This window comes from Penicillium citrinum, assembly GCF_028827155.1.
Source record: "Penicillium citrinum strain IBT 23319 chromosome Unknown utg000005l:1.0-1900146.0:1.0-1900348.0, whole genome shotgun sequence".
NCBI classification, from domain to species: Eukaryota; Fungi; Ascomycota; class Eurotiomycetes; order Eurotiales; family Aspergillaceae; genus Penicillium; species Penicillium citrinum.
In genome coordinates, this window is record NW_026622690.1 from 522498 (window position 1) to 547224 (window position 24727).

A 24727-nucleotide genomic window follows, 5' to 3' on the forward strand; every position below is an offset into this window, starting at 1 on the left:
GCCCATTCATGTCCCTGTACAATACATAACTCAATACCCCGTCAATGGCGATACTAGGGCTGGTCGCCACTCTCTAATAGCCCGCCTTTTCTTGTCCTTTCACTTACATAGCCGGCTTGATTCTTATGCAGTACATATAGCTTGCTTGATGCATGTTCCGCTTGAAACAACTTACAATTCTGTTGCACACAATACCATTTCTCTATTCATATCTCACGGTGATTCTCATCACACTTCAAAATACTCAGTTTGATTCTCCATTATGTCCCCCTCAGACTCCCTCCACCACGAACTAGAAAAGCTCATGGTTGCCCAATCAAACCGCAACAATCCCACACCACCAGCACCTCCACCCTATAGAACAAAACCCCCCTCAAGCAAGTCCAATAATGACAGACCCAATGTCCGATATAATCTACACCGACGAGCCAAATCCCTTGGCCATTACCATCGACGCTAGAATCAACGTAGTCGGTAACAACAACACTTTAGCCCTAACATCAGAACGTACCCCAATCCCAAAGAAAGACCAAACCAACCCCAGCACTACTGCCAATCCAGCCTCCGGAGCTAGCACATATTCATACCGGAAACAAGACAGAGAGACCAGAACTGCCAAACTAGCTTCCATAATCCTGAAAACCCTCCAACAAGCCGATGGACTGACAGATGAACGAGGTCGAAAACGAACCATCAGCGTTTTACTCAAGTGCGGTATTCAAGTTGAAGGGTGTAATAATGAAGTTCTTTCCGATGGTGTTAGAGGTGTGAGCTCTCGTTCCTTGTGCGTCTCATCTAGGAAGCGCGCTTCATCTGTAAGTTCTGAGTTTCATCCCAAGTCTTCACAGCCCCCTCCATTTCATTCGTCCATGTAAAATGGAACACCCATATCTGGATCTCAAGTTATATGATATTGTCGTCACGATCTACCCTTGACTCTAGCACTATAGTATATGTACCAGATACCTTGAAAATACTAACTTCGTTGATAGGAACCTCCATCCGCACCAGCTCCAAAACGAACTCGCTCCCTTTTATGACTATTCCATAGTACGAATGTAGCTGATATGGTATATTTTCTTCTTTGGATCTGGAGTAGTTTCTTAGTGATTGTTTATATCGGGTTATTATTGTTTCTTTGGATGTCTGGACCTTCATCTGATTCTGTCATTACGTTTGTAACTGAACTTTTCACTGTGTTTTCTATCTCTTTGGGACAATATTCGCCTTGTAATGATGCTTATTTTCGGTATCTACAACGATATCACCAATGACTTCATGTTGTGTTTTATGTGGGAAATTGCTATGGCCTTCAAACTTGAAATTGAGAGGTTTGCTCGAATTTGAAGTTGGGGTGTGAAGAGATGTATCTACCGAGCAACAATTTTTTTTGAGTACTCCAGTACTACGTAGCATGTATGGCATGCAGTTCTACAATGTTGAACGTGAATTACCCCTACAATGAATCCTCATACCTATGTAGGTATCTAGGCAGGTTGAAATGAACGATTACTAGTATTCAGAAAAAGAAAGATCAAGTCAATCCATAATCATATTCATACATTAACCTAAAATTCAAAAAGATCATCACCACGCCCACCCATGAATATCTTAATAGCACCCGCAGTAGAACACAGAAAGAAAAAAAAAGAAATAATAGACAGAATCCGATATCTGTCTGGAAGCATAGAAAAGGAAAAAAGGGTGTATTGAGCATCTTCCAGATTCCAAAGGTAATATGACAATCAACACAATCTCCAATTTGAAGAGGGACAAAAGCGTATAATTTTGAAAATATCCCGGAGCCAGCATAAATTCCCAATTCGGGTGTTGGTAATTGAATACCGTTTTTTTAGACTCGGGAGTGGGCTCAAGTTCTTATGCTAGTATCATCGCAGATGTGATATTGCATTTCGTAAATGTCGGCAGATAGAAGCAGAGGAGTGCTGGGTCGAAAAAGTGATCGGTTCAATTCTGATCGATTGTTAAACAGAGGGCTATTTTGAAAAGACTCAATTTGCAGTCTGTCGTTGGATGAGGATTATAGGATGAGCAGGGTGGAAGATTGTTGGACAATATAACTGGTGGTGTGAATGTCGAGGGTAATCAGCAGATGATGAGCTGCGAGGTAAGAAAGCAATGTTTTGTCCATAATCTTAAGCGATTCGTCCAATGGGAATGTCGTGACGATGGAGGTCTTTAGACCATTCCGGCGTCACCTTGTCTCGCTCGTACAGGAAGCCGCAATTATGACAAAGTGTCTGTAAAGAAGTTAGATAGATGTCTTGATATACTGTGATAATTGAGCATCTTACTCGTGGACCGTAGGGACCATCTCGCACAGCCCATACTGCCGTGCCCCATACGGCACAATTGGCGCAACGCCAGTTTTGTCGCTCCCTATATGAAAGAAAGTAATCAGAAACTATGCATAATATATGGGAAGACGCAGCTAGAATCCAGCTTACCATTCTGACAGTGTACCACCACCGCCACCATATCCAGCCCCAGAGCTGGTTTCCGGGGTGCCTCGACCACCTGGGGTGCTTCGGCCTAGAGGGCTAAGACTGCGGAATCGACGCTTACGCTTATTTCGCTCGCCCCTACCAAGCGGAGTTTCGCTGTCGACGTCGAAGAATCCACCACTACTCTGCCGCGACGCCTCAGGGGTACCGGTAGTAATGCCAGTAGTAGAGGAGAATCGTGCGGTCTCTCGTCGCAGGCGTCTAATCTGTCGTTCACGATCACCTTCTCGTCTTTCAATCTCATCTTTGGACAGAGTTTCGACTTTGGGTTCCCATTCATCGGCAAGCGTCTCGGGGTCATATCGCCAGCCGGCTTCAACACCGTTGGCCGCTTGGTTATCGATCTCGTTGCCATAGCCGTTGATTCCACTCATGAGACCGCCACTTTCGCAGACTTCCTTCTTGAGCTTCAAGACTGCTTCGTAGATACCGTGTGAAATAGCGCTGACCCATTCTCCGCCTAGGTGCAGGTCTGCACAGGTGATCTTTGCAAATTCCTCTGCCATGCCGGGCGGGTGCAATAAGGACCATTCGAACTTGTCGGTATAAAGCTTATTCTGTAAGTTTATATTGAGGTTGATCAGGCAACGATACGCATCATCCGGGTTGAGTAGACTGTCATTGACCAGTGCTTCCTTGGTTGCTGTTACTGATGTTCCGTTCGGGCGACTATCGGGAGTTGCAACATTTGTAGCAGCGGGTGTCATGGAGGTATCTCGAGACGGATTTGTTTGTGGAGGAACACTTTGGTTTAAGGTAGGCTGGGTGCTCGAGAAGAGAGGATGCAGTGCTACACCAGCATACTCTTCCAGTTGTTGGCGAATCTGGTTGCTAATGGTCATTGTTGTCGCCTGCGGGTTAGGCAAGTCGAGGTCGCGGACGAAGCCGACAGCAAACTCCTCTGGTGTTGCAAGAGCTTCATGGAGGTTCCAGAGAAATGTATCCTTGATACGGAACGGAGGAAGAGAATCCGGTCGTCGGTACGCAGGAAGATTGAGGCCACCATCTCCGAGGCCGCGGGGTATAGGAAAGGGTTCAAGAGGCGTATGAGCGGGGACCTCGACGTCAATCCGAATGGGAACGAGGGTGAGAGGTAGTTGAGCTTGAATTTGTAATTGATCCGCGCATCTGAAAACGATGAAGTTAGCTAGGGACTCGTCTTCCTCTCCATATTACGTCAAACGAAAAACAACAACAATGAGAGAAGTCTTGCATGCAGATACATACGCGGGTCGTAACATTCGCTTTATCATCCATTCGCGAAAGATGCCTTGTACTTCAACTGGCGCATGCGCTTCCTTACCCAATTTCTGGGGTGTCGGCAGAACGCCGGTACCGGAAGATTCCTCACGTCTGAGACTCCTTAAACCAGTAGGTCGTCGAAAGCCATCACTTTCATCAAAGTCTTCATCATCGTATCCGTCTTCAGCGTAATTGACCGCGGTCGTGCCGCGCTTGGTGGTTCGCGGCGTAGGACCAGTTTGCACCGGGTAGACGGGGGTAAGTAACGCATTGCCATATTGGCGCACGCGCGGCGGGTATGAAGTGATATATCCGCGAAGAGGGGACATGTTGGCGATTTATCTCGACTTATACATGCCCCTTCACGGGGATTGCGATCGCGAAAGCTTTCTGTTGATCGACGTTGAACAAGGGTCGCAGCCGAACGAGAGGGTAGGAGTGGGATTGAAGATGAATCTGTTAGAAAAGCAAAATTAGCACGACTTCGAGTTTTCGATAGATATAAATCACCAACGTACCGGAAAGTGATAGACACTGTGGATGGAATTGAATTTCGTCAAGCTTTCAGTCTGCGCCGTCGCGTTTTGCCCAATCGAGGCGGGCCCATTCCGTGTGTCACGTGATAATAACCTCAGGCCAAAACAGAGATATCAAGTAGATCAAGTGAAGACGCAGTGGATTAATTAATTAGAGAGTGATTTTACTGGATAGAAGTAGGAATGTGTATACCATTGATTATGAATTCAAGCCATTAGGTACAATTGTGCAGAAAGTTGATTTGTTGTCTAATACAATATGCCCTTTTTGGCGGTCGTGCTTCAAGGATATTTAACTAGCATAAAATGGAGAACAAGAACACAGAGACATCAGATTGTTGAATGCGCCAGCTCTGCTGTCGTAAGTAAGGGGAACCAGAGTATAATATGGTAAAGAGGAGTACATTAAAGACAAATGAATGGAAGATCGAAGGGAGCACACGGTTGTATGGGGGCGAAATTGCCAAAAAGAGAGACAAGAGGATAACTTTCATGGCGAAGAGCCAGTGGATCTGGGTATAGGTACAGATGCAAAGAAGAAGAGGAAAGACGATTTTGAATCACCGGAGACCAATCACACTCTGTAGAATAGGTGATGGGTTAGTATTGTTATTACCAGCGTAAATGAGGTGAGTAACCTAAAGATGGAACTTACCATTTCCAGTGTCCAGACCCTTCGGATCCAGACCTTGACGATTCCTTCCACCCCTTCAACATCATCAAGTTCTATGCCCTCCCACCAGCACCGACGAGCGGGTTTTCGCCAGAAGAGAAGAAGCTTCTGGGCCATTCCAACAGCATTATTGTTCGACAGGTCTCCTCGTATATCGGTGCGGAGCTTCGCCAAAGCTAGACTACAGATTACCGCCTTATTAGGCTCAGGAGCTCGATGGCCCCATTGGTCCTCACGATCAAAACCGCTATCAAGAATTATCAGTATAATCGGAGCGAAAACTTCTGATTGAACGGTATTCAGGCTTACCCAGCAGTCAGCATCTCGATCAGATGTTGTTCCGTTGATCCGACTTCTTCGCTCTTGCGTAAGCCGGAGAAGATGCCATCCTGTCTCAAAAGAGCTCGACCAGCGGCCCGCTTCACTTCGAGCATTTCCTCATGGCCGATCTCTGATCGTGGAGGAATCACGTAAAAGTCCAGATCTTCACGTAAAACGATGATGCCAGCACGGTCCTGAAGCATATCGCGTGCAGAATTCTGCATTGAATCAGACATATCCAGCTCTGGAGATGTTGACTCAGACGGAGCCGATGACGGGATTGACTGAGCAACATTGCGGAAGAAGTCAAGCATGTATTGAAGTGAGGCGGGGTCATACTAAGCATGCTATTAACAATCATCCAACCTTCAACATTAAGACATGTCATTTAACTTACATCAACTGGGTAGATGTCGCCCTCGTGGAATCCGCCAATATGCCCGTCAGGTAGAAGACCATTGGGAAATAGAGATAAAAGAACAAATTCAGGTAGTGTCAACAGCTCGTCGCGAGACAATGTAAATCGGGTACCACTATACCAAGTCAGTATCACATCAACTGCATTCAGGAAAATGGACCTCATACCGAAGATCGAGAGTAATGTGTTCATCCCCGCCAATATCTAACAGCATGAAAAGACATAATCAGCACAGCTCTTCCCTTCATGAGCGTATGACTCCCTCATATTCTATACATACCACCAAGGGTGTTGATCGGCGGTCCCCCAGTCTGTTGGACCTGGGTGATGATACTAGAAGCTCCACCAGCGGCAGCCATCACGTAACTGAACGATTCAAGTGGACTGTATCCTTCGGTATATGGCGGTGGAGGCTCACTGTCGTCCGAGCTCTTTCCAGATGCGTCGCCCTTAGGATCGGAGAAAGACGCTTTGGTATCTGCGACAACCGACGACGAAGAGGCCGGGCCGAGCGACTCCTCGACAGGGGGCTGCGCAAAAGCTGGGAGTGAAACGGGACCGGAAGATTCAGTGACCTCGAGGCGATTTGACTCGGGGGAAGCGAAGAAGAGAGAGGAGAAAGGTGGTGGGCCGACGGAGCTTGAAGCAGACGCTACGGAAGGTGAATGCGGCGGGGGCGCAGTGTAGTAATCGTCGTCCTCCTCGAGGGAGACCGTTTGGAATGGCGATTGCGCCGTGGTTGATGGAGGTCGAGGGGATGTTTCTTCCGACACGGTGCTAGTGGTATGGGGATCAGATCCAATCGCTGCAACGCGGTTGATCTGATGGGTTCCGGACTTGCGCCCTAAAGGGTCCGTTGTTTGTCGATCAGGAGTCGAACGGTCTGGACAAGGCTTGGCCAGGATGGGTGTAGTCGATATGGTATATATAAGGCTATTATTTGGATTGAATGGAAGCTCGTGGGACTTGAAGTTTGTAGGACCTCGTGGGAGTTGAGGGGTTTAGGGGGGAGAATGGACAGCGCTTAGCAGTGAGGGAGTTTAGTAGATCGTTCCCTGGCGGTAAGTTCAGTCCGCCACGCTACTGCACTGCGCAAACTTGGCGGATTCAAGTTGATATTAGGTATGGAAGAGAACATGTTGATTGAATTTATATGGATTCCACTTCTGACTCTAGCTATAATTGAATATTATCAAATATTTATGCAATTGGAATTTTTTCGTGGTGCTATAGACTGTTTGGCCTTATATACTATTTACGTATTGCTATGCTGTGTTTACACGTTGCGCTCGGCGAAACTCTGGATAATACCCTCCAGCGTAGGTTCATACTCCTTTAGAGTCACCTTATCACCTTCCAGGATGGTGTTGGCCTGGACGAAGACCTTACGAGGCACCTTGTTCTTCAGAACAACCTCGCGTACTTGAGATGCCCACCAGCTATCAACGGAAGTGATATCATCGTACATGCCCTTGCCCGCTTCGACATCGGCGGTGCTCTTGTAGACATGCAGCTTCTGCAAGTACTTCTCGACAGCAGGACGACCGTGGGAGAGGATCTTGGATCGATCCAGACGAATTTCAAGATCCGATAGATCATCCTTAGTGTAGTGTAGCTTGACAAAGTCATCACCAGCATCCAAGAAGGTACGCAGGATACTGTAACGGGCTTGCATGTGAGCTTGGCCCCATTTCTGAGTCTTGGGGTCCCAAAACTCTACAGCAACTAGACCGGCACGAGCCATCTGGAGGTAGGCCGCAAAGAGGACGTCTCCGGCTTCGCCATCCATATCCACAGTACCGTCACCGAAACCGAAGATCTTTAAGATCTCAAAGTCACAGCCAAGAGCCATTGCAACACACTCAGCACGGCACTCTTCATACGAAGAAGCAATAGCACCAAAGACAGAGCTCCAGGTCTGACCAGGCTTGTACCAGGTCTTGACGGGCTTGTTATCAACAGGACTAATGGGAGGGTTGGAAATGTCAAAGTTGTACTCGCCGGGAGCAGTCTCTTGTAGAAGCTTGCCAGTACCGTGACCGAGCAGCTCATGGATACCGACTTGAACCTCAAAGGCCGGGTCACGGCAGCGACGATACACTTCTTGGTCCTGCTCGGCGATGAAGGGAATGGGCTCATTGGGGGCCTTTGCACTCAGAACATTGCCCAGGGAGACGTTCTTGAAGCCCAGGTTCTGGCGAATATCGTCGTAGTTGGGAAGGTTGATACCAGCGGGCAGACCAGAGCAAGCAAAGCTCAAGACCTCCAGTGAGGTGAAGTCAGGGCTAAGAAACTTGTCCTTCTCAAAATCTGTGCCCCAGGGCAGTTTGGGGATCATGCTCTCGGCGCTGTCAACAAGAGTACCGAATGCCCGTGTCCGTTCAAGGTTGACCTGTGGGGTACATATCAGCGATGCGAACTATCTCATATCAATATTGCCACATAAAATCTTCATACCAGAGCGACAAAGCCTTCCCACTCTCCGCGCACACCATGGGGATCTCTGTAGGTCTCAACGAACCCCAAGTTCGTCTCCAGTGCAGGCTTCTGGTCTTTCACCCAGACACGCTGGCTCTCCTTGAAGGATTCGATTGACCCCGCACCAAAGTGACGAGCGTAAGCCTCCAACATACGCTTCTGGTTGTCGTTGGCTGCATTTAGCTCGGCTTGTTTAATGCTGTGAGCGACCTTGGCCATTTCTTCCTTGTAATCACCAAAAACAAGGCGCAGAGTCTTGCCCTTGAGAGAGCCCTCCAGTTCAAAGCTATCGGTCTCACCCAGGTCTCGGTCTCGCGAAGGAGGGTTCGATACACCAGATGCAATCAACAGTTCAAAGTCACCAGAAGTGGTTTTGCGCAGTCTTGTATTCTCCAATGCCAGACCCTTCTTCTCCATCAGATCTCCGACGGCGGTAATTTCGTCTTTCGTGATAGAGGGCGAGTCAGGGTAATAAGTCGTCATGTGTCCACTCTGTGGGTATCCCAAATGCATGAGGGATTGTTCGGCAGTCTCATAGATACCACCTCCAGTTGTGCTAGCCTTTTGGAAAGCATCCTTGGTCTCGGGTGTAGTGGAAGACAACGCCTCGAAGGCCGACGCTGGTAGACGAGGAATGAACTTGGAATCGCCGAATCCCTTGTAGTTACCACAGTTGCCAAGGAATTGAGCGGCATATTCGAGGAAGTAACGAAGATCTTCCTCGCTGACGGAGGCCTTTTTCGCCAGACCAGCCCAGTCTCCATTGGCGGCACGGTGAAGGGAAAGAATGAGGTCGTAAATAGGTTCGGACTCGGGCGAAACCTGACGCAATGTAACACGAGTTCCCTCAAATGCAGCTCTGTGAAAAAGAAAGAACCCCGCGACGGTTAGTGTGGTGTTACACGATGAGACGAGCGTCGGCGTGCGCGCGACTGTCGCTTTAGCTGTAAAGAGAACATACCTGCTCATGTAGTGTGCATATCGCCTCAAGCTCTCATCCTTCAAAGTATCCCAATGTGCTTTTATCTCCAGCTTGACCACGGAGGGCGGCGAGTCGGCCAGATAGTGTTGCTTGACATTGGGATCCATGCTGGGTAGACGGTGGGAAGGGGATTGGGAGAAATGTTTGGAGTGGATGCGAATGGAGGACTGGGGAAGACGATGGAGGGGTAAAGGAAGTCGAACGGAGCTCCGGGTAAGCGACAGACGCGGCGCAATGCCACGCAATGAGTGCATGAGGGTCACCTTTCACACTTGCACTGCTACAGTCGCTATGACATATAAGAGAGATGTTGTACCAATCAGGTACAGGTCCGCCCTCGGCACCGCAGTGGAGTACTTATAAACAACTTAAACAAACAGTAACGAGAGCTAGCCTAGCCAATGGAATTTTTTACTTTTTTTCTATCCAATGTGTTTATCAGAATTATGAAATCTGTTGACATGAATGTTTGTTTTTATATCAGCATTTTAAGTGTATAGAAGCGTGAAAACGAATGCAGCTTTATGTAGTCAAAGTTTGCCAAAAATTGATGAAAAGTTGCCCCCGTAATTCAGTGGCAGAATGTGTGACTTCTACTAACGAAATCTCATTGTCGCGGGTTCGATCCCCGCCGGGGTTGTCCTTTTTTTTTTCTTTTGTATTTGTTTTAAGTATATATCACGAGTATAATATAGATCATCTTCAAACTGATGAAGAAGAAGCCATTGAAAGATCCTACTGGGATATTGGAATTTGAAGAGTACTGCAGAAAACATTTAACTCCAGTATAATCATACCATGGGATGGTATATCTACGAAGGCAAGGGTTCAAGTTAAGAAATCACACCCGTTTTATATCGAATCACTATCGCCGACAGTATTAGACTTGCTCGGGAATATAGTAAACTTTGCAGTTGGCATTACTTTCAGCAACTCCTCATACTCTAGCAGGTTTTATATGGCGAGATCTTAGTAGTTTATTTATATCAAGCCTGGAGGTCTTCCGAGACCGCCGTGTTCGGAAGTATACAACTTACCATCCGCAATGCCTGACTCATTCACTATTCTACTAGACACTAGATATACGTGCTGCGCAGTAAATATTGAAGTTTATCTCCGGTTAGCAGCGGTAGACCAATATGTTCATACTCTGCCAATATATGACTCTTCAATTGTGCTGCATTGTTTCTCCGCTCTTATTGGATGAGAATATTCCTATCGTACCCCGAATGTGGTCATGTGATTTATACAATGCCGACTTCGGCGGGTCTGGTATGTTTGAAGCAACCTTATTGGTTCGCTGAGCTGTCCGGGGCTAACCGTAGGCGGTGAGATCGAGTCTGCATTTCCCAAACTGGAATGATCGGAGGACGAGGTCCAACTCCGAAAGATAGTGCGGAGTCATCAGTTTAAAAACAGTCGGGTTTCCCACTTTGCACTCCCCCTCATCTTCAACAATACTGACAATTAAGATCAGAGTCATGAAATTATTTCAGCAATTGACCCGCCGTACGGCTTTGACTGGGCTCGCTAGCCCCCGTCTCTCCCAGATCCCGTCCAGCCGATTGTTGCAGCGCAACTTCAGTGCGACGGCTGTGGCCGCGCAGCAAGCTGCTCTCGATGCCTCGAAGCTGAATATCACCAAGACAACTACCCCCAAGGAGCTTACCCCCAACAATGAACTCGTCTTCGGCCGGACATTCACTGGTACCAATCTATCTCCCCCGTGATGGATGATGCGCGAAGGCAAGCATCTAATTGGAATATTCTTCTAGACCATATGCTCTCGATCGAGTGGACGGCCACCGATGGATGGCACACTCCCCAGATCGTCCCTTACCAGAACCTCAGCCTTGACCCGTCCACATGTGTATTCCACTACGCTTTCGAGTGCTTCGAGGGGATGAAGGCATACAAGGACCACAATGGAGGAACCCGCCTGTTCCGGCCAAACAAGAACATGGAGCGTCTGAACAAGTCCTCTGCCCGGATTGCTCTGCCAACCTTCGATGGTGAGGCTCTGACCAAGCTCATTGGAGAGTTTGTCAAGCTTGATGATCGCTTCATTCCTAAGTAAGAGAGCTCCCCAGACAATGCTACCCTTTATATTCGTAGCTAATTATGATAGTGCCCGTGGCTACTCCCTTTACCTGCGACCTACCATGATTGGAACTCAAAAGACGCTCGGCGTTGGTCCGCCCGGCTCTGCTCTGCTGTTCGTAATTGCCAGCCCTGTCGGCCCTTACTACCCCACTGGATTCAAGGCTATCTCTCTGGAAGCCACTGACTATGCTGTTCGTGCCTGGCCCGGTGGTGTGGGTGACAAGAAGCTCGGTGCCAACTATGCTCCCTGCATTCTGCCTCAGCTCGAGGCTGCGTCCCGCGGCTTCCAGCAGAACCTGTGGTTGTTCGGCGAGGAGGAGTACGTGACCGAGGTCGGTACCATGAACCTTTTCATTGCCCTGAAGAACAAGGAAACTGGTAAGAAGGAGCTCATCACTGCTCCTCTGGATGGTACCATCCTGGAGGGAGTTACAAGAGACTCTGTCCTCTCTCTGGCACGGGAGCGTCTTGTCCCCGAGGGCTGGGAGATCTCAGAGCGTAAGATCCGCATGGCAGATGTCGCTGAGGCTGCCGAGGAGGGCCGTATGATTGAAGTTTTCGGCGCCGGAACCGCTGCTATCGTGAGCCCCGTTCGCAATATCAGCTACCGCGGCAAGATGGTGGACTGCGGTCTGAAGGAGAACGAGGAGGCTGGTGAGATTGCTCTTAAGATGAAGAATTGGATTGAGGGTATCCAATATGGTGATGAGGACCACCCCTGGAGGTATGCAAATTCAAGAAATATCCAAGATAGAGAGAATTCCTTCGCTGACCATTTCACAGTTACGTTGTTTAATGTTAATTAGTAGATTACGGCCATGTCCTTTTCGTGTTTCGCATCACATACGTGTGATCCTGTTATTTTCCTTACTATTTTTTGCACCCTTGGCATCTGCTTTCGCATTCGCATCTCAAAAGCTGTTGGCCTTTTCTTCATTTGATATTGGAGTCCCATTCCCGCGCGATGAATGGAGAAGCTTGGGGAAAAGAACACCTCGGTCATATATTTCGGGTCATTTTAAGACAGCGTTAGATTGTTTTACAAAGCAATCTTTGAATTTACAATACTTTAAATCGAGTTTTGCCTCAGCTGGTACCAGTATATTGGATACAAAGCCATCACGAATCTGGCACACGTAAAAGCTGGTCACTTGAGATCTTAACCGTTACGTAGCTATTCATCTCCCAAGACAATACGAAACACTACAAGGATTCACCCAGGCCATTGTACCGGTCCAAGTCCGACAGTGGAACCTCGTGAGGTCAGAGCAAACCCAGAAACCCCGGATATCGGCATCTGGTCAGAAACGAAGCTTTGATCGACACTCTTCGGCCGCGGAGTATACCCTGTAAAAGGAAACGAATAGCGCGATCCCCCTCAAGTCCCACTCCACATCATCAATGCTTGACGATGCTTGGTTATTCTTGGCAGAGGCACAAGATGTTTTTCACGAATGATCTTGAGTATTTCCACCGAACCCCCCACACATTCCCCGGATTGAACCCCCACGTTCTTCGGCATCAGGTCTAAATACCTCATACCTCACAGATGCTGGGCCGAATGTGAGTCGGCGAGGGGTAAATACTTGCAGTATATAAGGGTTTCCCGAAGCTGCTTCTCGATGGGAAGTGGAAATCACGCTTTTTGAGCTGGGTTTTGGGTAAATATGCTCGACAAGACTGGTCTAAGTGCCCTTAAAGGGGCGCCTCTTGTGGTTGCTATTACGACAGTGTGCTCTTCTTCCTTTCTGTGAGTATGGTCAGTTTCTTCCAAAGTCTTCGATTGTACTGATTGTCTACCACTTACTATATCGTGATTGGATCTGCCAGTGCTTTGTGCAGATTGATTGCGACATAGTGAGTGGCGTGGCTATAGTCTGTTTGGCTATGATCAAGGCGTCATGTCTGGGGTGGTCATTTCAAAGTATTGGCTTGACGAAATGGGCAATCCAAGTACCGTGATGACTGGTACCATCACTGCATTGTATGATGTTGGGGGTGTATTTGGCGCTATCATTGCAGCTTTTACAGTTGAGGGACTCGGCCGCAAGCGTGGGTTGATGGTTGGGGCCGCTCTTATTGTTGTTGGATCTATATTGATGGGTGCATCTGTTGAGAGAGTAATGATGATAGTTGGTCGAATAATTACGGGACTGGGTAAGTCAATCGTTCGCGAGGATATCTCATTCTATGCATCACGATACTAACCCTTTTTCGCCATGAAATTTAGGTATTGGATTCCTGACCTCCGTCGCCCCAGTCTACCAAAGTGAGATATGTCTTCCTAGCCAAAGAGGTTGGCATCTATGTTGTCAATTGACAATGATGCTATTCGGTCTGATGCTATCATATTGGATAAACTATGCTTTTTACTTCCATCCTGGTGCAGTCCAGTGGCGGTTCCCATTACTCTTCCAGGCGGTGTTTGCCCTCTATGTTCTATTCCTGACACCATTTTTACCCGATACTCCACGCTGGCTGATGTTGCATGAAACTACGCCGGATCGGGGGACTAAAGTGCTAGCAAAGTTACGCAACAAGCCTGAGAGTGATATCGCTGTACAGAAAGAGAAGTCGGATATCATGTCTGCTATCAACATTGAAATCCGAGGAGGAAGGGTCTTGGAAATCTTTGTTTATGGATGGAGGGTGTTCCGCTAATAAACGGTTTTTTCTGGCATTGGGGATTCAATTCATGCAACAGACTTCAGGTAAGTTGCGACAATGAATGCTTCCCACTATCCAGTTCTTATTCATCTTTCAGGGATCAACATTGTGAGCTACTATGCGCCTACTTTGTTCCATGATAGCCTGGGTATGGGCCAAGAGCAAGCCTTATTCGTGGGATGTTTCCTACAAGTGTGGTATATTATCGCTTCTTTCCTGACGGTATGTTTACTTTAGCAAGAATAGTGGCGCTCGGGTTACCTGACTGTTTGCAGTGGTATATGATCGACTCAGTCGGTAGACGCCGTCTATTCATCACCATGGCAATCGGGATGTGTGTTGTCTTGATTTGTGAAGCCATAACCGTAGCTATCGACAATAAGGCATCCGGAGTAGCAGCAGTCTTCTTTGTGTTTGCATTTGAGGCCTGTTTCACTTGGGGTAAGTTGCATTCCCGCTGTTTTTTCACAGGCTCCACAGATATGTATGTGGACGAGCACTGACAACACATTCCTTAGGGTGGATGGCCACGGTATGGGTTTATCCTGCCGAGATTCTCCCGCTGAAGATCCGATCCAAAGGTGCTGCACTAGCAGCAGCAGCAGACTTCCTTGGAAATTTCTTGGTATGTTTTTTGTCCAGACACGAATTGTAACAAGAATAGCTCTAACTTCATGGTCGTGATGTAGGTTGTTGAGATCACCCCACCAGCTCTTCAGAACATCGGTTACAAAACGTACATCATATTCGCTGTTTTTAATATTGTTGCAGCTTCCATTGTTTGGTGCTTCTACCCAGAGACATCATACCTTAATCTCGAGTCCGTGGATCTTTTGTTCTTGCCTGATGAGGACCAGGATCAGGAGATTGAGGCGAAGCGAAATTTCTATCAGAAAGCTCTCCAGTGGAATGTGGTTCCGAGAGCCCGGATTGCGGTCAATGAGGCAAAGCAAAGAAAGAAGGCGGGATTTGCAGAGGCACTGGGTGATATTGAGCCAGCCCAAGCGAGTATTAAGATTTCTGAGCCAGTTCACGTTGAGCACAAGGGATAGAAGTGCGTGCTGACAAGCGTGCTGACAAGCGTGCTATAAAGATAATTCTACTTAAGACCGGGAATGGGCTATCTGATTGAATAGAAAACCTTTCTATAAACAGCATGAAATTCTACAACCTGTGTAACTGATTCTTTTAATTTATTATTGTAATATGCGGTGAAAGCTGAAGAGTAGCTGAATTTGATATTGAATCTCTAGAGTAACAGAATACACGGATGACCAGAATGAGCCACAGAGAAATAATAAAACGCCTATTCGCTCAAGAAATCAGTTAAGATAAAATATAAAGCTCAAACTTAATAAGACAAGTATAGATCGACAATTCTTAATAGTAATCAGATCAGGGTTATAACAAGAGCCATGTTCAGGGCTCGGATTTGATGAACGGGGTATTGTAAAGATCAGTTTCCACAGGTTCAGTTTTGATTCTCGGAGATTCACCTTGGAAAGATTCAGCTTTGATATATGGGCTATTGTAAGTCTCTGTTTCGATAAGTTCGCGTTTAATATATGAACTATTGTAAAGTTCAGCTTCCATAGGTTCAGTTTTGATGTATGGGGTATTGTCAAGTCCAGGTTCTATAGGCTCAGTCTTGATATATGGCAAATTGTGAAGCTCTGCTCCTTCGAATTTCAAAGACTCGATGAAAGCCTCAATATTGAAATTTTGGGTTACTAAAGGTTCGGTATTCATTGATTGGCTTCCCGAAGCTTCAGTTTGGAAAGGTTCGATACTGTGACGCTGAGGTTCCCCAGATTCGATTCTGAAAGGCCCGAAGTTGAAAGGGTCGTCGAAAGGGTCGATCTCCAAAGGATCAGTTTGGAAAGGTGCGGGTTGGGATCGTTCGGGTTGGAAAGGTTCGATTCTCAAAGATTCGGCTATCAAGCGTTCGGAAGTGATCATATTCTGCTCGAACCTACGATCCAATTCATTCTTAAGCTCAAATTCCCACTCGCAGTTATGACACCGGCAATCTGGTTTGAACCAATGAAGGTAGTTCCATAATTCCTCCAATTTGTTCCGAATTGCTTCACAGTCAGCATCACTGTATCTTCCATCAAAGAAATGAGTCTCCGACTTGGCTTTCTCAGCCATTATCATGGCGTGCTCATCTGAATAATCATATCCATGTAGCGTGAGTCTCCCGATCTGATCTGCGAATACATTGAACATGTTCAAGGCAAAAACTCGGGCTCGCATAAATATATTGTTTAATACTTCTACTAATGTGCTTATCATAGTCAGGACGTGTGCTAGACGGTAACATCGTTCCATGAAACAAGGGCCGGTAAGACTCTGATCATATAGTAGAGCGAACTCGTCAATTACAATCGCCATAGCGCGAATTTGATTCGCCATAAATTCACGAAAGTGACCTGTCTTCATAAGTGGATGGGACCATTGATTGAGGGTGAGCACGATAGATGCTCTCACTTTAAGGAATTCGGATTCATCAACGAATCTGCGTATTTCAGACATTGTAATCAAAGTGCACATTCTTTTAGTAGGTTATGGTGGTTTTCGCTAGTGAGTTATTGTACACTAGCGTTTTTTACCAGTCTAGTAGTAGTTACTGGTAGTTATCGATTCATGGGCATAAAAAATGAGCCGGGGAGGTGGATTTGTTGAACTTGAAGGTTGCGTGTTTAACTCGGACTTCGAGGATTTGATGAATAGTATTTTCTGATATTCAGTAAATTGTCCGTTGATCGAGGGACGAGAATTTAAACATCTCAGCTCATCAAAGAACCGCCTAAATTCGCGTAAGAGGATAATAAAAGAACGTTGCGCGACAAAGGAGAATCCATGAATGAAGAACGTCCTCGACAAAGTAATTGAAAATAGTGGCATTCTTCAATGATGCCGCATCTACAGAATTAATTACGTCGTTAGTATCCGTTAGTGTCAGCAGGGATGAAAATAGTAAAAGAAGGACGCCAAAATATGAATGAGAAGACCCTAAATGTAGATCAAGTGACCTCAGCTTCGACAAAGTCCACGATGAATCTTTGTATGAAACTTCTCAAGTCAATGCGCACATAATGCAAAGGATCAAACTTATTTGCTATTCTAAGAAATTTCCACGAGGACGGCATTAAGTGTTAAGTTTGGCTTTCGACAAACTATGTCCCTTTTTTCCTGCTGTGCCTTGGCCAATTCAAGCCATCTACCGAGTGACCACGGCTGAAACAGAGACCGCTTGATACAGTCGAAACTCTAAGGTTATTAATATTCTTACTTTCAGAATGGCCAACATTGGAAACAAACAATCGACTACAGTAATATCCAAGATTTCAAATCACGATAGCCTCCCAGAAGCCCAATTTTTGATATTTAAATCCCTAGATCTTGACAGCTCGCCAGCTCTGCGCAAGATACCCATTTTTATTCAAGCCTCGTACATTTTTTCCATATTGCACCTCTTTTCCCCGAACAAGAATATCGGCCAAGGATAAATCGCCACATACATCACCAGGGTCCTTGAATCTGAATCCCACTGCTTCTGCTAGAGATATTATCTCATCCAGGGATAATTGGAGAAATGGTGCCGTGCCATACAGCAACGGTCCTAAGTTGAGCCACGTTCCACCAGGTCGTAATAATCGGTGGACGGTTTCAAGATAGGTTAAAAGGTTGCGTGCGGTATCAATGAAGAAGAGTGTTACGATCACATCATATTTCCCATCTTCACCGTTGAATACAGTTGTAAAGTCGCCCTCAACAAGAAGGACCGACGATGCATCGATATCAGAATCTGGAAAGGAGACGGATCGTTGCATATCGGATGTGGTGAGATGATGTGACCACCAATCAAGCCAAGGGTGATACGATTTCGAATTCGAGGTCGTTGCTTTTTGTGTGAGCTGTCGGTACACTAAATTCATGTACATTGACCACTCGTTCATTGTAACATGGAAGCCTGAGACTCAGGAACCGTTCAAGTTAAATTGTGTTCTTCAAAATGCTGGAAAGAATATAGAAACATACCATTCAACCGGGCAATTTCGTGTGCTAATCGTCCAACCCCTCCTCCAGGAACTAAGACATTTAATGGCGATGTTGTTGATGTCTCCATATCGTTCAATTGGCTCAAGATACAAGTGAAAGACTCGTCACGTTCTTCTTTCCCTTCTTCAGCCCAGTCGCGCACAAAATGCTTCATGGCCTGCGCGATACTCGTTCGATCGGCTTTTTTGCCATCTCGTTCCTGATCTGCGACGTACTTATCCAACTCAGATTGAGATATCCCATAGAAATGCAACCCTGTCTGAACAATTTCAAGGGCAAGCTCGTCATTATTTTCGATGAGATGCTCTACTGTGTTCAATTTGTTGGTGTATTTGACAGCCGATTCGATTGTCTAAATGGAAAAAATTAGTATCACCGTTTCTGCAGCTCTGAAGGTCTAATATCACACAAACCACTTTTTGCTTCTTCGATACATTTTTGTATAAGGACCGCCACCGCTGAACCTCTGTGAGGTGTCGCTCTTTGTATCGGCTGAATCCATATAAAGCAGTTAATAGTCGCTGGCGTGGGTGATTTCCGTCCAGCGCTCGGCCTCCACCATCGAGCCTTGCTTGTAATTTTGCATATTCTTCTTCATGTCGTGAATTTTGCTCACCGGATGAAGTGGCATTTCCAACGAATTCTGGTAGTATACTCTGCTCGCATTAGATATAATTGTAATTTCCTAATAATTGGGAGCCTATCAAACCTCAGCAACGGGATTGGTGGACTCGCCGAGTACGAGAGAAACCAGGATGAAGAGCCCTGCTATACAAAACCTGAAATACATTTTGTCTAATCATCGAATGAGAGGTGCAATATTGATTATATTGCTCTCGGAACTCTTGGCTTCCCCGGGGTCCTCATGCCAAGAGGGCCCAGGGTCTCGCCAAGAGTGGGAGCGAGGGTCTACATAGACAGACCCGGATGGGAAGATCTCGGGTAGGTCAGAAAATTTCCGGAAATTTGGCGCTAGGTGATACTACACCTCTCCTTGGACTGGATGAGGTCTCTACAAGGGTGGATGATGGGCGTGAAGCGAAAGTCCCTTTGCTATCGTTCTAGGAGTAGTCTTCCAGCTTCCTCGTGAACTTCATGGTAATTACCAGGGTCTAGTACAAGTGCAAATACATTATATGACACAGCAAAACGTACTTTTTAGTAGTCGGTGGGCTTTATTGAATTCGAGTAGAATTGTTTGACTACAGTATGGAAATGAAAAGAACAATAGCTATCGGTGAATAGTATACATCAATTCGCGATATCACGACTGCTGAGTACTAATCGAGAAATTCTGAGATAGAGGTTCTCGACATCAAGTTAGAAATATAAGCTTCGGCCAAAAAGGCCAAAGCTGTAACTTTGGAAGTGTCTTAGATACAGAGAGCTACAGCGCCCATCGCCAGACCAAAAACGGGGGCCAGATTGACGCTCAAAATACCGGCACCTCCAGTTTCAGTGGCCTCTGACCCTGAAGCAGTTTCTGTACCGGTCTCGGCTGGACCATCGCAGTGCCAATGATCACCGTGAGGCTCACAACCCACTGATTCGGTTGGACTGGGAGAAGTCGGGGTTTCACTTGCAGTAGTCTCCTTGCCGGAGGAGGAAGCCGTTGCGGCGGCGGATGCTGGCCCATCACAATGCCTAATATAATCAGCGGCGAGTCACATTAAGATAGAATAAAGTAGGCCTTACCAGTGGTCACCGTGCGGCTCGCATCCCACAGACTCGGTCGGGCTAGGAACGGTAGGCGTTGCGCTTGTTGTGGTGGCTTCGCTGGAGGAAGAAATAGCTGCGGTTGCGGATGCTGGGCCGTCGCAATGCCTGTATACGATCAATGTGAGATAAGGCTTTAGAGAAATGTAATATCAGAAAATTTTCCGTACCAGTGATCTCCGTGTGGCTCACAGCCCACAGAAGCAGTAGGTGAAGGGCCGGGATCCTCAGTTGTCTGGGAAATGGCACCAGAGGCCAGGGCAATCATGGCAAGAAGAGAGAATTTCATGGTGATGATGTCTAGAAATTGAATCCCTTTTTTCAGTTGTGGCACTTGTGAGAAGTTCAAGTCAATCCATGCTTGGGGCTGCCTCATCTTATATATCTCACAGATGACCTGATTTCAGACCGTTTCATACTACTAACATCCATATTACCGCCAAGAAGATCCAATGACTTGGCATCCGCGGGATTTTCATGAACTTTGATAATGCTTTCTTTCAATATCAAAATGATATAGGAGTCAGATCAAAAGCCCAAGAGTGTCAAGACTCATTGGCATCTTTTTGGATGTAATTCCCATGAAATATCAATTGAAGAACATAGAATGATCCTCAATGAAGTCGAGTATTCTTGTATGAATTTCGGAGTATGCCGCATGCCCAGAATTATTGGGAACCTTGGGGACGCTTATTGTGTCTACCGTACCTGAATCTAAACATCTATGGGTGCATTTTGACCTTGGCATATCTCGCCAAGATGGTCTGTCTGCTTGGCTTCAGAAGTTCGCCCATCGCTGTATTCGCAGTCGGAGAAATCCCCCAGTTCAACCAAACACAGCCCCCAAAACGAATTTGAGACGCATTGGCCGAGGAGGGCTCCTCGAAATGATCCCGAACAGAAAAGGCAAACTTGCTTTTAGTATTCATACGGGTCAGATTGCATCTGAATCCATAGTATATGTAAGCCAAGTAAAGCTTGTGTTATCGGGAACTTACATGGCTCAAAATTAAGATCACTCTATGAACAATGGGCTCAATAGTCCTATAGAATGGAGAAATATGGCTGACTTTCACTGAAATTGCACAGAGTATAATCCGATCGTAACCGCGTGAGGAGCCTTAGATAACTTTCTTATCCTTGCCAGCGGTGAGTTTGTAATTATCTTTCATGATAAACCACTGGAATGATGTAGCATTCTTTTAGAAAAGCTCATGCATATAAATTATGGAGCCCTGAGAAACTAGCTCTCGTCACAGACAGGCAGGACATGATCATGAACATAGTAGCCAGGGGGGCTTCAGTTTTCGAATCAATGCCTACGAAGGATTGCATGCAAGGAAGTTAGTGTACATAATTAGCAAGGCTTCCAAGCTCCAGGGAGCGTAACTTAGATATTTCACTCTTGCGTTCGGTTGGGCTCTCGGTGTTTGGTAGTGTGCACTCAATGATCATGACCAAAGAAGAAGCTACTGTAGTAGTAGATGCAACTTAATATCAAGATGACTTCAAGTCATTCGACTTATACATTAAGTAAAGAGATCTAACCGGTGGATATCCAGAGTCAAATTGGACATGGTTATCGTCCCGGGTCTCTGCCAATAATATCAAGATTCTTTCGCGAAGCGCAAAGGAAACACCAAAAAAAAGAAGAAGAAGAAAGTTAGAAATGAAATACAAAAAAGGCGAAACCAAACAAAATGCCAGACACTGTTCTTCCAGAATGACGAACGAAGAGCAAAAATAAAGGCCCGAAGCAGGCTCCTAAATTGAACATGTCCCATCGTCGTATAGAGGCTGGACTCGAACAGATCATTGTTGTAGCAATTCCCATGCAGACGTTTCGGCGTTTCGCTTGAAAGGTTAAGCCAAAAACGGCTACAGCTGTGACGTAAATACCCTTAATGGAACATTCTGATAAGTGTAAAATTATTCAATCTGCAGCCCTAGACCGAGCTGTCATAAATATAGACAAACAAAAGCCGGTCAGCAAGCCACCGACAACGTCCGGCGAGGGATTTATGGCCAAAATACATTCTCTGGCTACCAAAAGTTCAAAGACAAAAACATGATATGAACGATTCCAGACGGGCCAGATATTCGGCTCACAGGCCAGTCTTAGACATATATGTTTGATTGAACGTCCTGGGCACCGCCGAATCATCCCAGTGTGCCAGTCGGCGGCTTCGGGCAGAATGCCGATTTTCAACCGAGAATATCCCGTATCAAGGTTTACCCCAGCAAATTGATTGAGTTATGAATCCATTCCGCTCAACACTCGCGGAGTAAATATTTCTTCCATATGATAATTAGTAAAATTGTAAACAGTGAGGGGAGAATCTTTAGGTCCCAGAATTTAGCTTTTGGAGCTAAGAAAATGGTTGTATGAACAGATCTTTACGAATTTACCCGGCTTACACTAGCCACGAAAACGCTTCAGATCCAATATCTGCATTCAAAGATTTCAGATTGTTTTTGTGATCATAAGGAGGATGCAGTCATTTATTGGCATTATCACGGGGAATTTCTAAAAATAGCTCTCTAGAAAAGTAGAAGATACACCATAATGCTTGCCGTTCAAAGCAGTGAGCCCCTACAAGATTGCGATGGAATAAAAGTATCTTCTGATCGCGTAATAAAATAAAGAATATGTTTAATGTTTATAACTAAAGACCCTTCCGGCCTTACTTGAACGGCAATAGAACATTGTCGGGATCTTCTAGAAGTCCGATTTGATTGACGGTGGGTACTGGTGGTGAGGAGAAGCCATTTCCCCCTCATGAGGGGTAAAAAATAAGCAGCCTCCTGCGCTGTTCAACGCCAGCTGGAAACCTCCCCAACACGAAACATCACACAAATCTACAAGCCATGATGTCAACGCTCCAAATCGACACGGCATTTACTCGGTGGCAGATTTTGCGTCTCGGATACCGGCAACAACTTCATGGTAGAGGGTAGCTTCTTTATCATGACACAGAGCGACAGGTCGAGCCTGGGAATGGGGTATAAAGCGAAGGAAATATCGCATCAGGTTCTAATTCACCACCTCGATTAATTCAATTCATTCAAACATCCACCTCTATCTTTCTACCTCCCTAAATTTTCCTATCAGCAATGGCCTTTGTGTCTAACGGCTCTGAATACGACTTCATCGTCGTGGGTGGTGGCACGGCTGGCAATGCTGTTGCAGGTCGCTTGGCCGAGAACCCCGACGTTCGAGTCCTGGTCGTTGAAGCTGGTATCCCAAATCCGGACCAGATAGACGAGATCACTACTCCTGCTAAAGCCTTCAACTTGCGGGGCAGTAAATATGACTGGGCTTACAAAACCACGATGATCAAGCGTGACGACTATGAGCGCATCGAAAAACCTAATACTCGTGGAAAAGCTCTGGGTGGCAGCTCCTGCGCGAACTACTTCACTTGGATCCCCGGATCTAAGCCTACGTTTGATGACTGGGAGGCCTTTGGTGGTCATGATTGGAATTGGGATAACTGCGTGGACTATCTGCGCAAGTGTGCAACATACCACGATGATGAGAAGCTCTACCCTGCTGAACTGAGCAAGATTGGAACTGGTGGCCCTGTTCAGATCTCGCACGCAGAGCTCCTTCCAGAGACAAAGCCTTTCCGTGATGCCCTTACCCAAGCATGGGTTTCCAAGGGCCACCCTCTGAATGAGGATATCTTCTCTGGCGAAATGAAAGGTCTCACTCATTGTGTAGATACTATTTACCAGGGCCAGCGCCAGGGCAGTTTCCTTTACCTGAAAGACAAACCAAATGTGACAATCCTCTATGGAGTCCAATCGAAGCGCTTGATTGTCAATCCTGCCACCGGAGTCTGCTCCGGTGTCACTGTGATTAGCTCAAGCCTAGACACGGAAATTAATGTCTATGCCACTCGGGAGGTCATCCTGTCTCAAGGTGTCTTTGAAACCCCCAAGCTGTTGATGCTTAGTGGTATCGGTCCGAATGCCGAACTGACCCAACACGGGATCGAAACTATTGTTGATTCCCCTCATGTTGGCCAGCATCTTCTGGACCACCCAATTGTTCCATTTGTGCTACAGATCAAAGACAGATTCGGTCTTGATGACCATCTACTTCGACCTGGCGCTCTCAACGACTCAGCCATCACAAGCTATGGCCGTAACAAAACAGGCCCTCTTAGCTCTGGGCTCCTAGAACTTGTCGGATTTCCACGTATCGACGAGCGTCTCGAGAAGTATCCAGCCTACCGCGAAGCAAAGGCGGCAAATGGCGGCCTCGATCCCTTTGGTCCAGCAGGTCAGCCTCATTTCGAGCTGGATTTCGTTGGCATGTTCAGCACTGCGTTCCAATGGCACTACCCCGTCCCCGAAAAGGGTAGTTACATGACTGTCATTGTAGATCTCCTCCGACCTCTCTCAGAGGGCCAAGTGACATTGAACAGCATCAATCCCCAAGTGCAACCCAACATCAACCTGAATTTCTTCGGAAATGACTTGGATATTCTTGCTATGCGCGAAGGTGTTCGCTGGACCTACGATGTTCTCACGAAAGGTGACGGGTTCAAGGACATTGTTCTTAGCGAGTATCCTTGGAAAATGCCTCTCCAGTCGGACGAAGAGATGAAGAGAGCTGTTCTGGACCGTAGCCAGACTGGATTCCGTAAGTGATTTTAGTGACCCGTTCATGATTCATAAGCTAATATCAATCCAGATCCTTGCGGTACTGCTCGTCTGTCGAAAAGCATTCACCAAGGTGTTGTCGATCCAAAGCTCCGCGTTCATGGAATTAAAAACCTTCGGATCGCGGATGCCTCTGTCATTCCCGTCATTCCCGATTGCCGAATTCAGAACTCGGTATATATGATTGGCGAGAAGGTTAGTTACAGATGTCGAAATTATCAGAATCAATCTAACAGATTATCTAGGCTGCGGATATCATCAAGGCTGCTCATAAAGACCTGTATGAGGCTAAGAGTACTACTGCATCCTCTGTCCCGAGCAAACTCTAAG

At 46.4% G+C, this 24727-nt stretch overlaps 11 protein-coding genes across 11 annotated transcripts; 5 read left to right on the plus strand and 6 right to left on the minus strand.

Moving 5' to 3' along the window:
* Nucleotides 1–401: 401 nt before the first annotated feature.
* Nucleotides 402–1040, plus strand: N7469_006024 (uncharacterized protein; the record flags this gene model as incomplete). Its single annotated transcript, XM_056644942.1, has 2 exons — nt 402–815; nt 993–1040. The coding sequence occupies 2 exons, from the start codon at nt 402–404 to the stop codon at nt 1038–1040; spliced, it is 462 nt and encodes a 153-aa protein (XP_056500180.1).
* Nucleotides 1041–2156: 1116 nt separating this feature from the next.
* N7469_006025 (putative RSC complex subunit Sfh1) lies at nt 2157–4096 on the minus strand (the record flags this gene model as incomplete). Its single annotated transcript, XM_056644943.1, has 4 exons — nt 2157–2261; nt 2316–2400; nt 2469–3653; nt 3753–4096. 4 exons carry the CDS (start codon nt 4094–4096, stop codon nt 2157–2159), a joined length of 1719 nt encoding a protein of 572 aa, XP_056500181.1.
* Nucleotides 4097–4863: 767 nt separating this feature from the next.
* N7469_006026 (putative general stress response protein Whi2) lies at nt 4864–6853 on the minus strand (the record flags this gene model as incomplete). Its single annotated transcript, XM_056644944.1, has 7 exons — nt 4864–4884; nt 4959–5223; nt 5286–5635; nt 5695–5830; nt 5883–5919; nt 5996–6598; nt 6814–6853. The coding sequence occupies 7 exons, from the start codon at nt 6851–6853 to the stop codon at nt 4864–4866; spliced, it is 1452 nt and encodes a 483-aa protein (XP_056500182.1).
* Nucleotides 6854–6991: 138 nt separating this feature from the next.
* N7469_006027 (dipeptidyl-peptidase III) lies at nt 6992–9429 on the minus strand (the record flags this gene model as incomplete). Its single annotated transcript, XM_056644945.1, has 2 exons — nt 6992–8107; nt 8173–9429. 2 exons carry the CDS (start codon nt 9427–9429, stop codon nt 6992–6994), a joined length of 2373 nt encoding a protein of 790 aa, XP_056500183.1.
* A 1227-nt stretch (nt 9430–10656) lies between these two features.
* Nucleotides 10657–12074, plus strand: N7469_006028 (branched-chain amino acid aminotransferase, cytosolic; the record flags this gene model as incomplete). The annotated part of the gene is made up of 4 exons (XM_056644946.1): nt 10657–10882; nt 10951–11248; nt 11304–12002; nt 12062–12074. 4 exons carry the CDS (start codon nt 10657–10659, stop codon nt 12072–12074), a joined length of 1236 nt encoding a protein of 411 aa, XP_056500184.1.
* Nucleotides 12075–13179: 1105 nt separating this feature from the next.
* Nucleotides 13180–13939, plus strand: N7469_006029 (uncharacterized protein; the record flags this gene model as incomplete). The annotated part of the gene is made up of 2 exons (XM_056644947.1): nt 13180–13435; nt 13509–13939. 2 exons carry the CDS (start codon nt 13180–13182, stop codon nt 13937–13939), a joined length of 687 nt encoding a protein of 228 aa, XP_056500185.1.
* A 63-nt stretch (nt 13940–14002) lies between these two features.
* N7469_006030 (uncharacterized protein) lies at nt 14003–14997 on the plus strand (the record flags this gene model as incomplete). The annotated part of the gene is made up of 4 exons (XM_056644948.1): nt 14003–14167; nt 14221–14386; nt 14464–14570; nt 14635–14997. The coding sequence occupies 4 exons, from the start codon at nt 14003–14005 to the stop codon at nt 14995–14997; spliced, it is 801 nt and encodes a 266-aa protein (XP_056500186.1).
* Nucleotides 14998–15364: 367 nt separating this feature from the next.
* On the minus strand, nt 15365–16480 carry N7469_006031 (uncharacterized protein; the record flags this gene model as incomplete). The annotated part of the gene is made up of 1 exon (XM_056644949.1): nt 15365–16480. One exon carries the CDS (start codon nt 16478–16480, stop codon nt 15365–15367), a length of 1116 nt encoding a protein of 371 aa, XP_056500187.1.
* Nucleotides 16481–17343: 863 nt separating this feature from the next.
* Nucleotides 17344–18800, minus strand: N7469_006032 (uncharacterized protein; the record flags this gene model as incomplete). The annotated part of the gene is made up of 4 exons (XM_056644950.1): nt 17344–17921; nt 17990–18362; nt 18424–18666; nt 18720–18800. The coding sequence occupies 4 exons, from the start codon at nt 18798–18800 to the stop codon at nt 17344–17346; spliced, it is 1275 nt and encodes a 424-aa protein (XP_056500188.1).
* Nucleotides 18801–19383: 583 nt separating this feature from the next.
* Nucleotides 19384–20015, minus strand: N7469_006033 (uncharacterized protein; the record flags this gene model as incomplete). The annotated part of the gene is made up of 3 exons (XM_056644951.1): nt 19384–19654; nt 19706–19834; nt 19897–20015. 3 exons carry the CDS (start codon nt 20013–20015, stop codon nt 19384–19386), a joined length of 519 nt encoding a protein of 172 aa, XP_056500189.1.
* A 2825-nt stretch (nt 20016–22840) lies between these two features.
* On the plus strand, nt 22841–24726 carry N7469_006034 (GMC family oxidoreductase; the record flags this gene model as incomplete). Its single annotated transcript, XM_056644952.1, has 3 exons — nt 22841–24377; nt 24429–24592; nt 24643–24726. 3 exons carry the CDS (start codon nt 22841–22843, stop codon nt 24724–24726), a joined length of 1785 nt encoding a protein of 594 aa, XP_056500190.1.
* Nucleotide 24727: the final 1 nt, after the last annotated feature.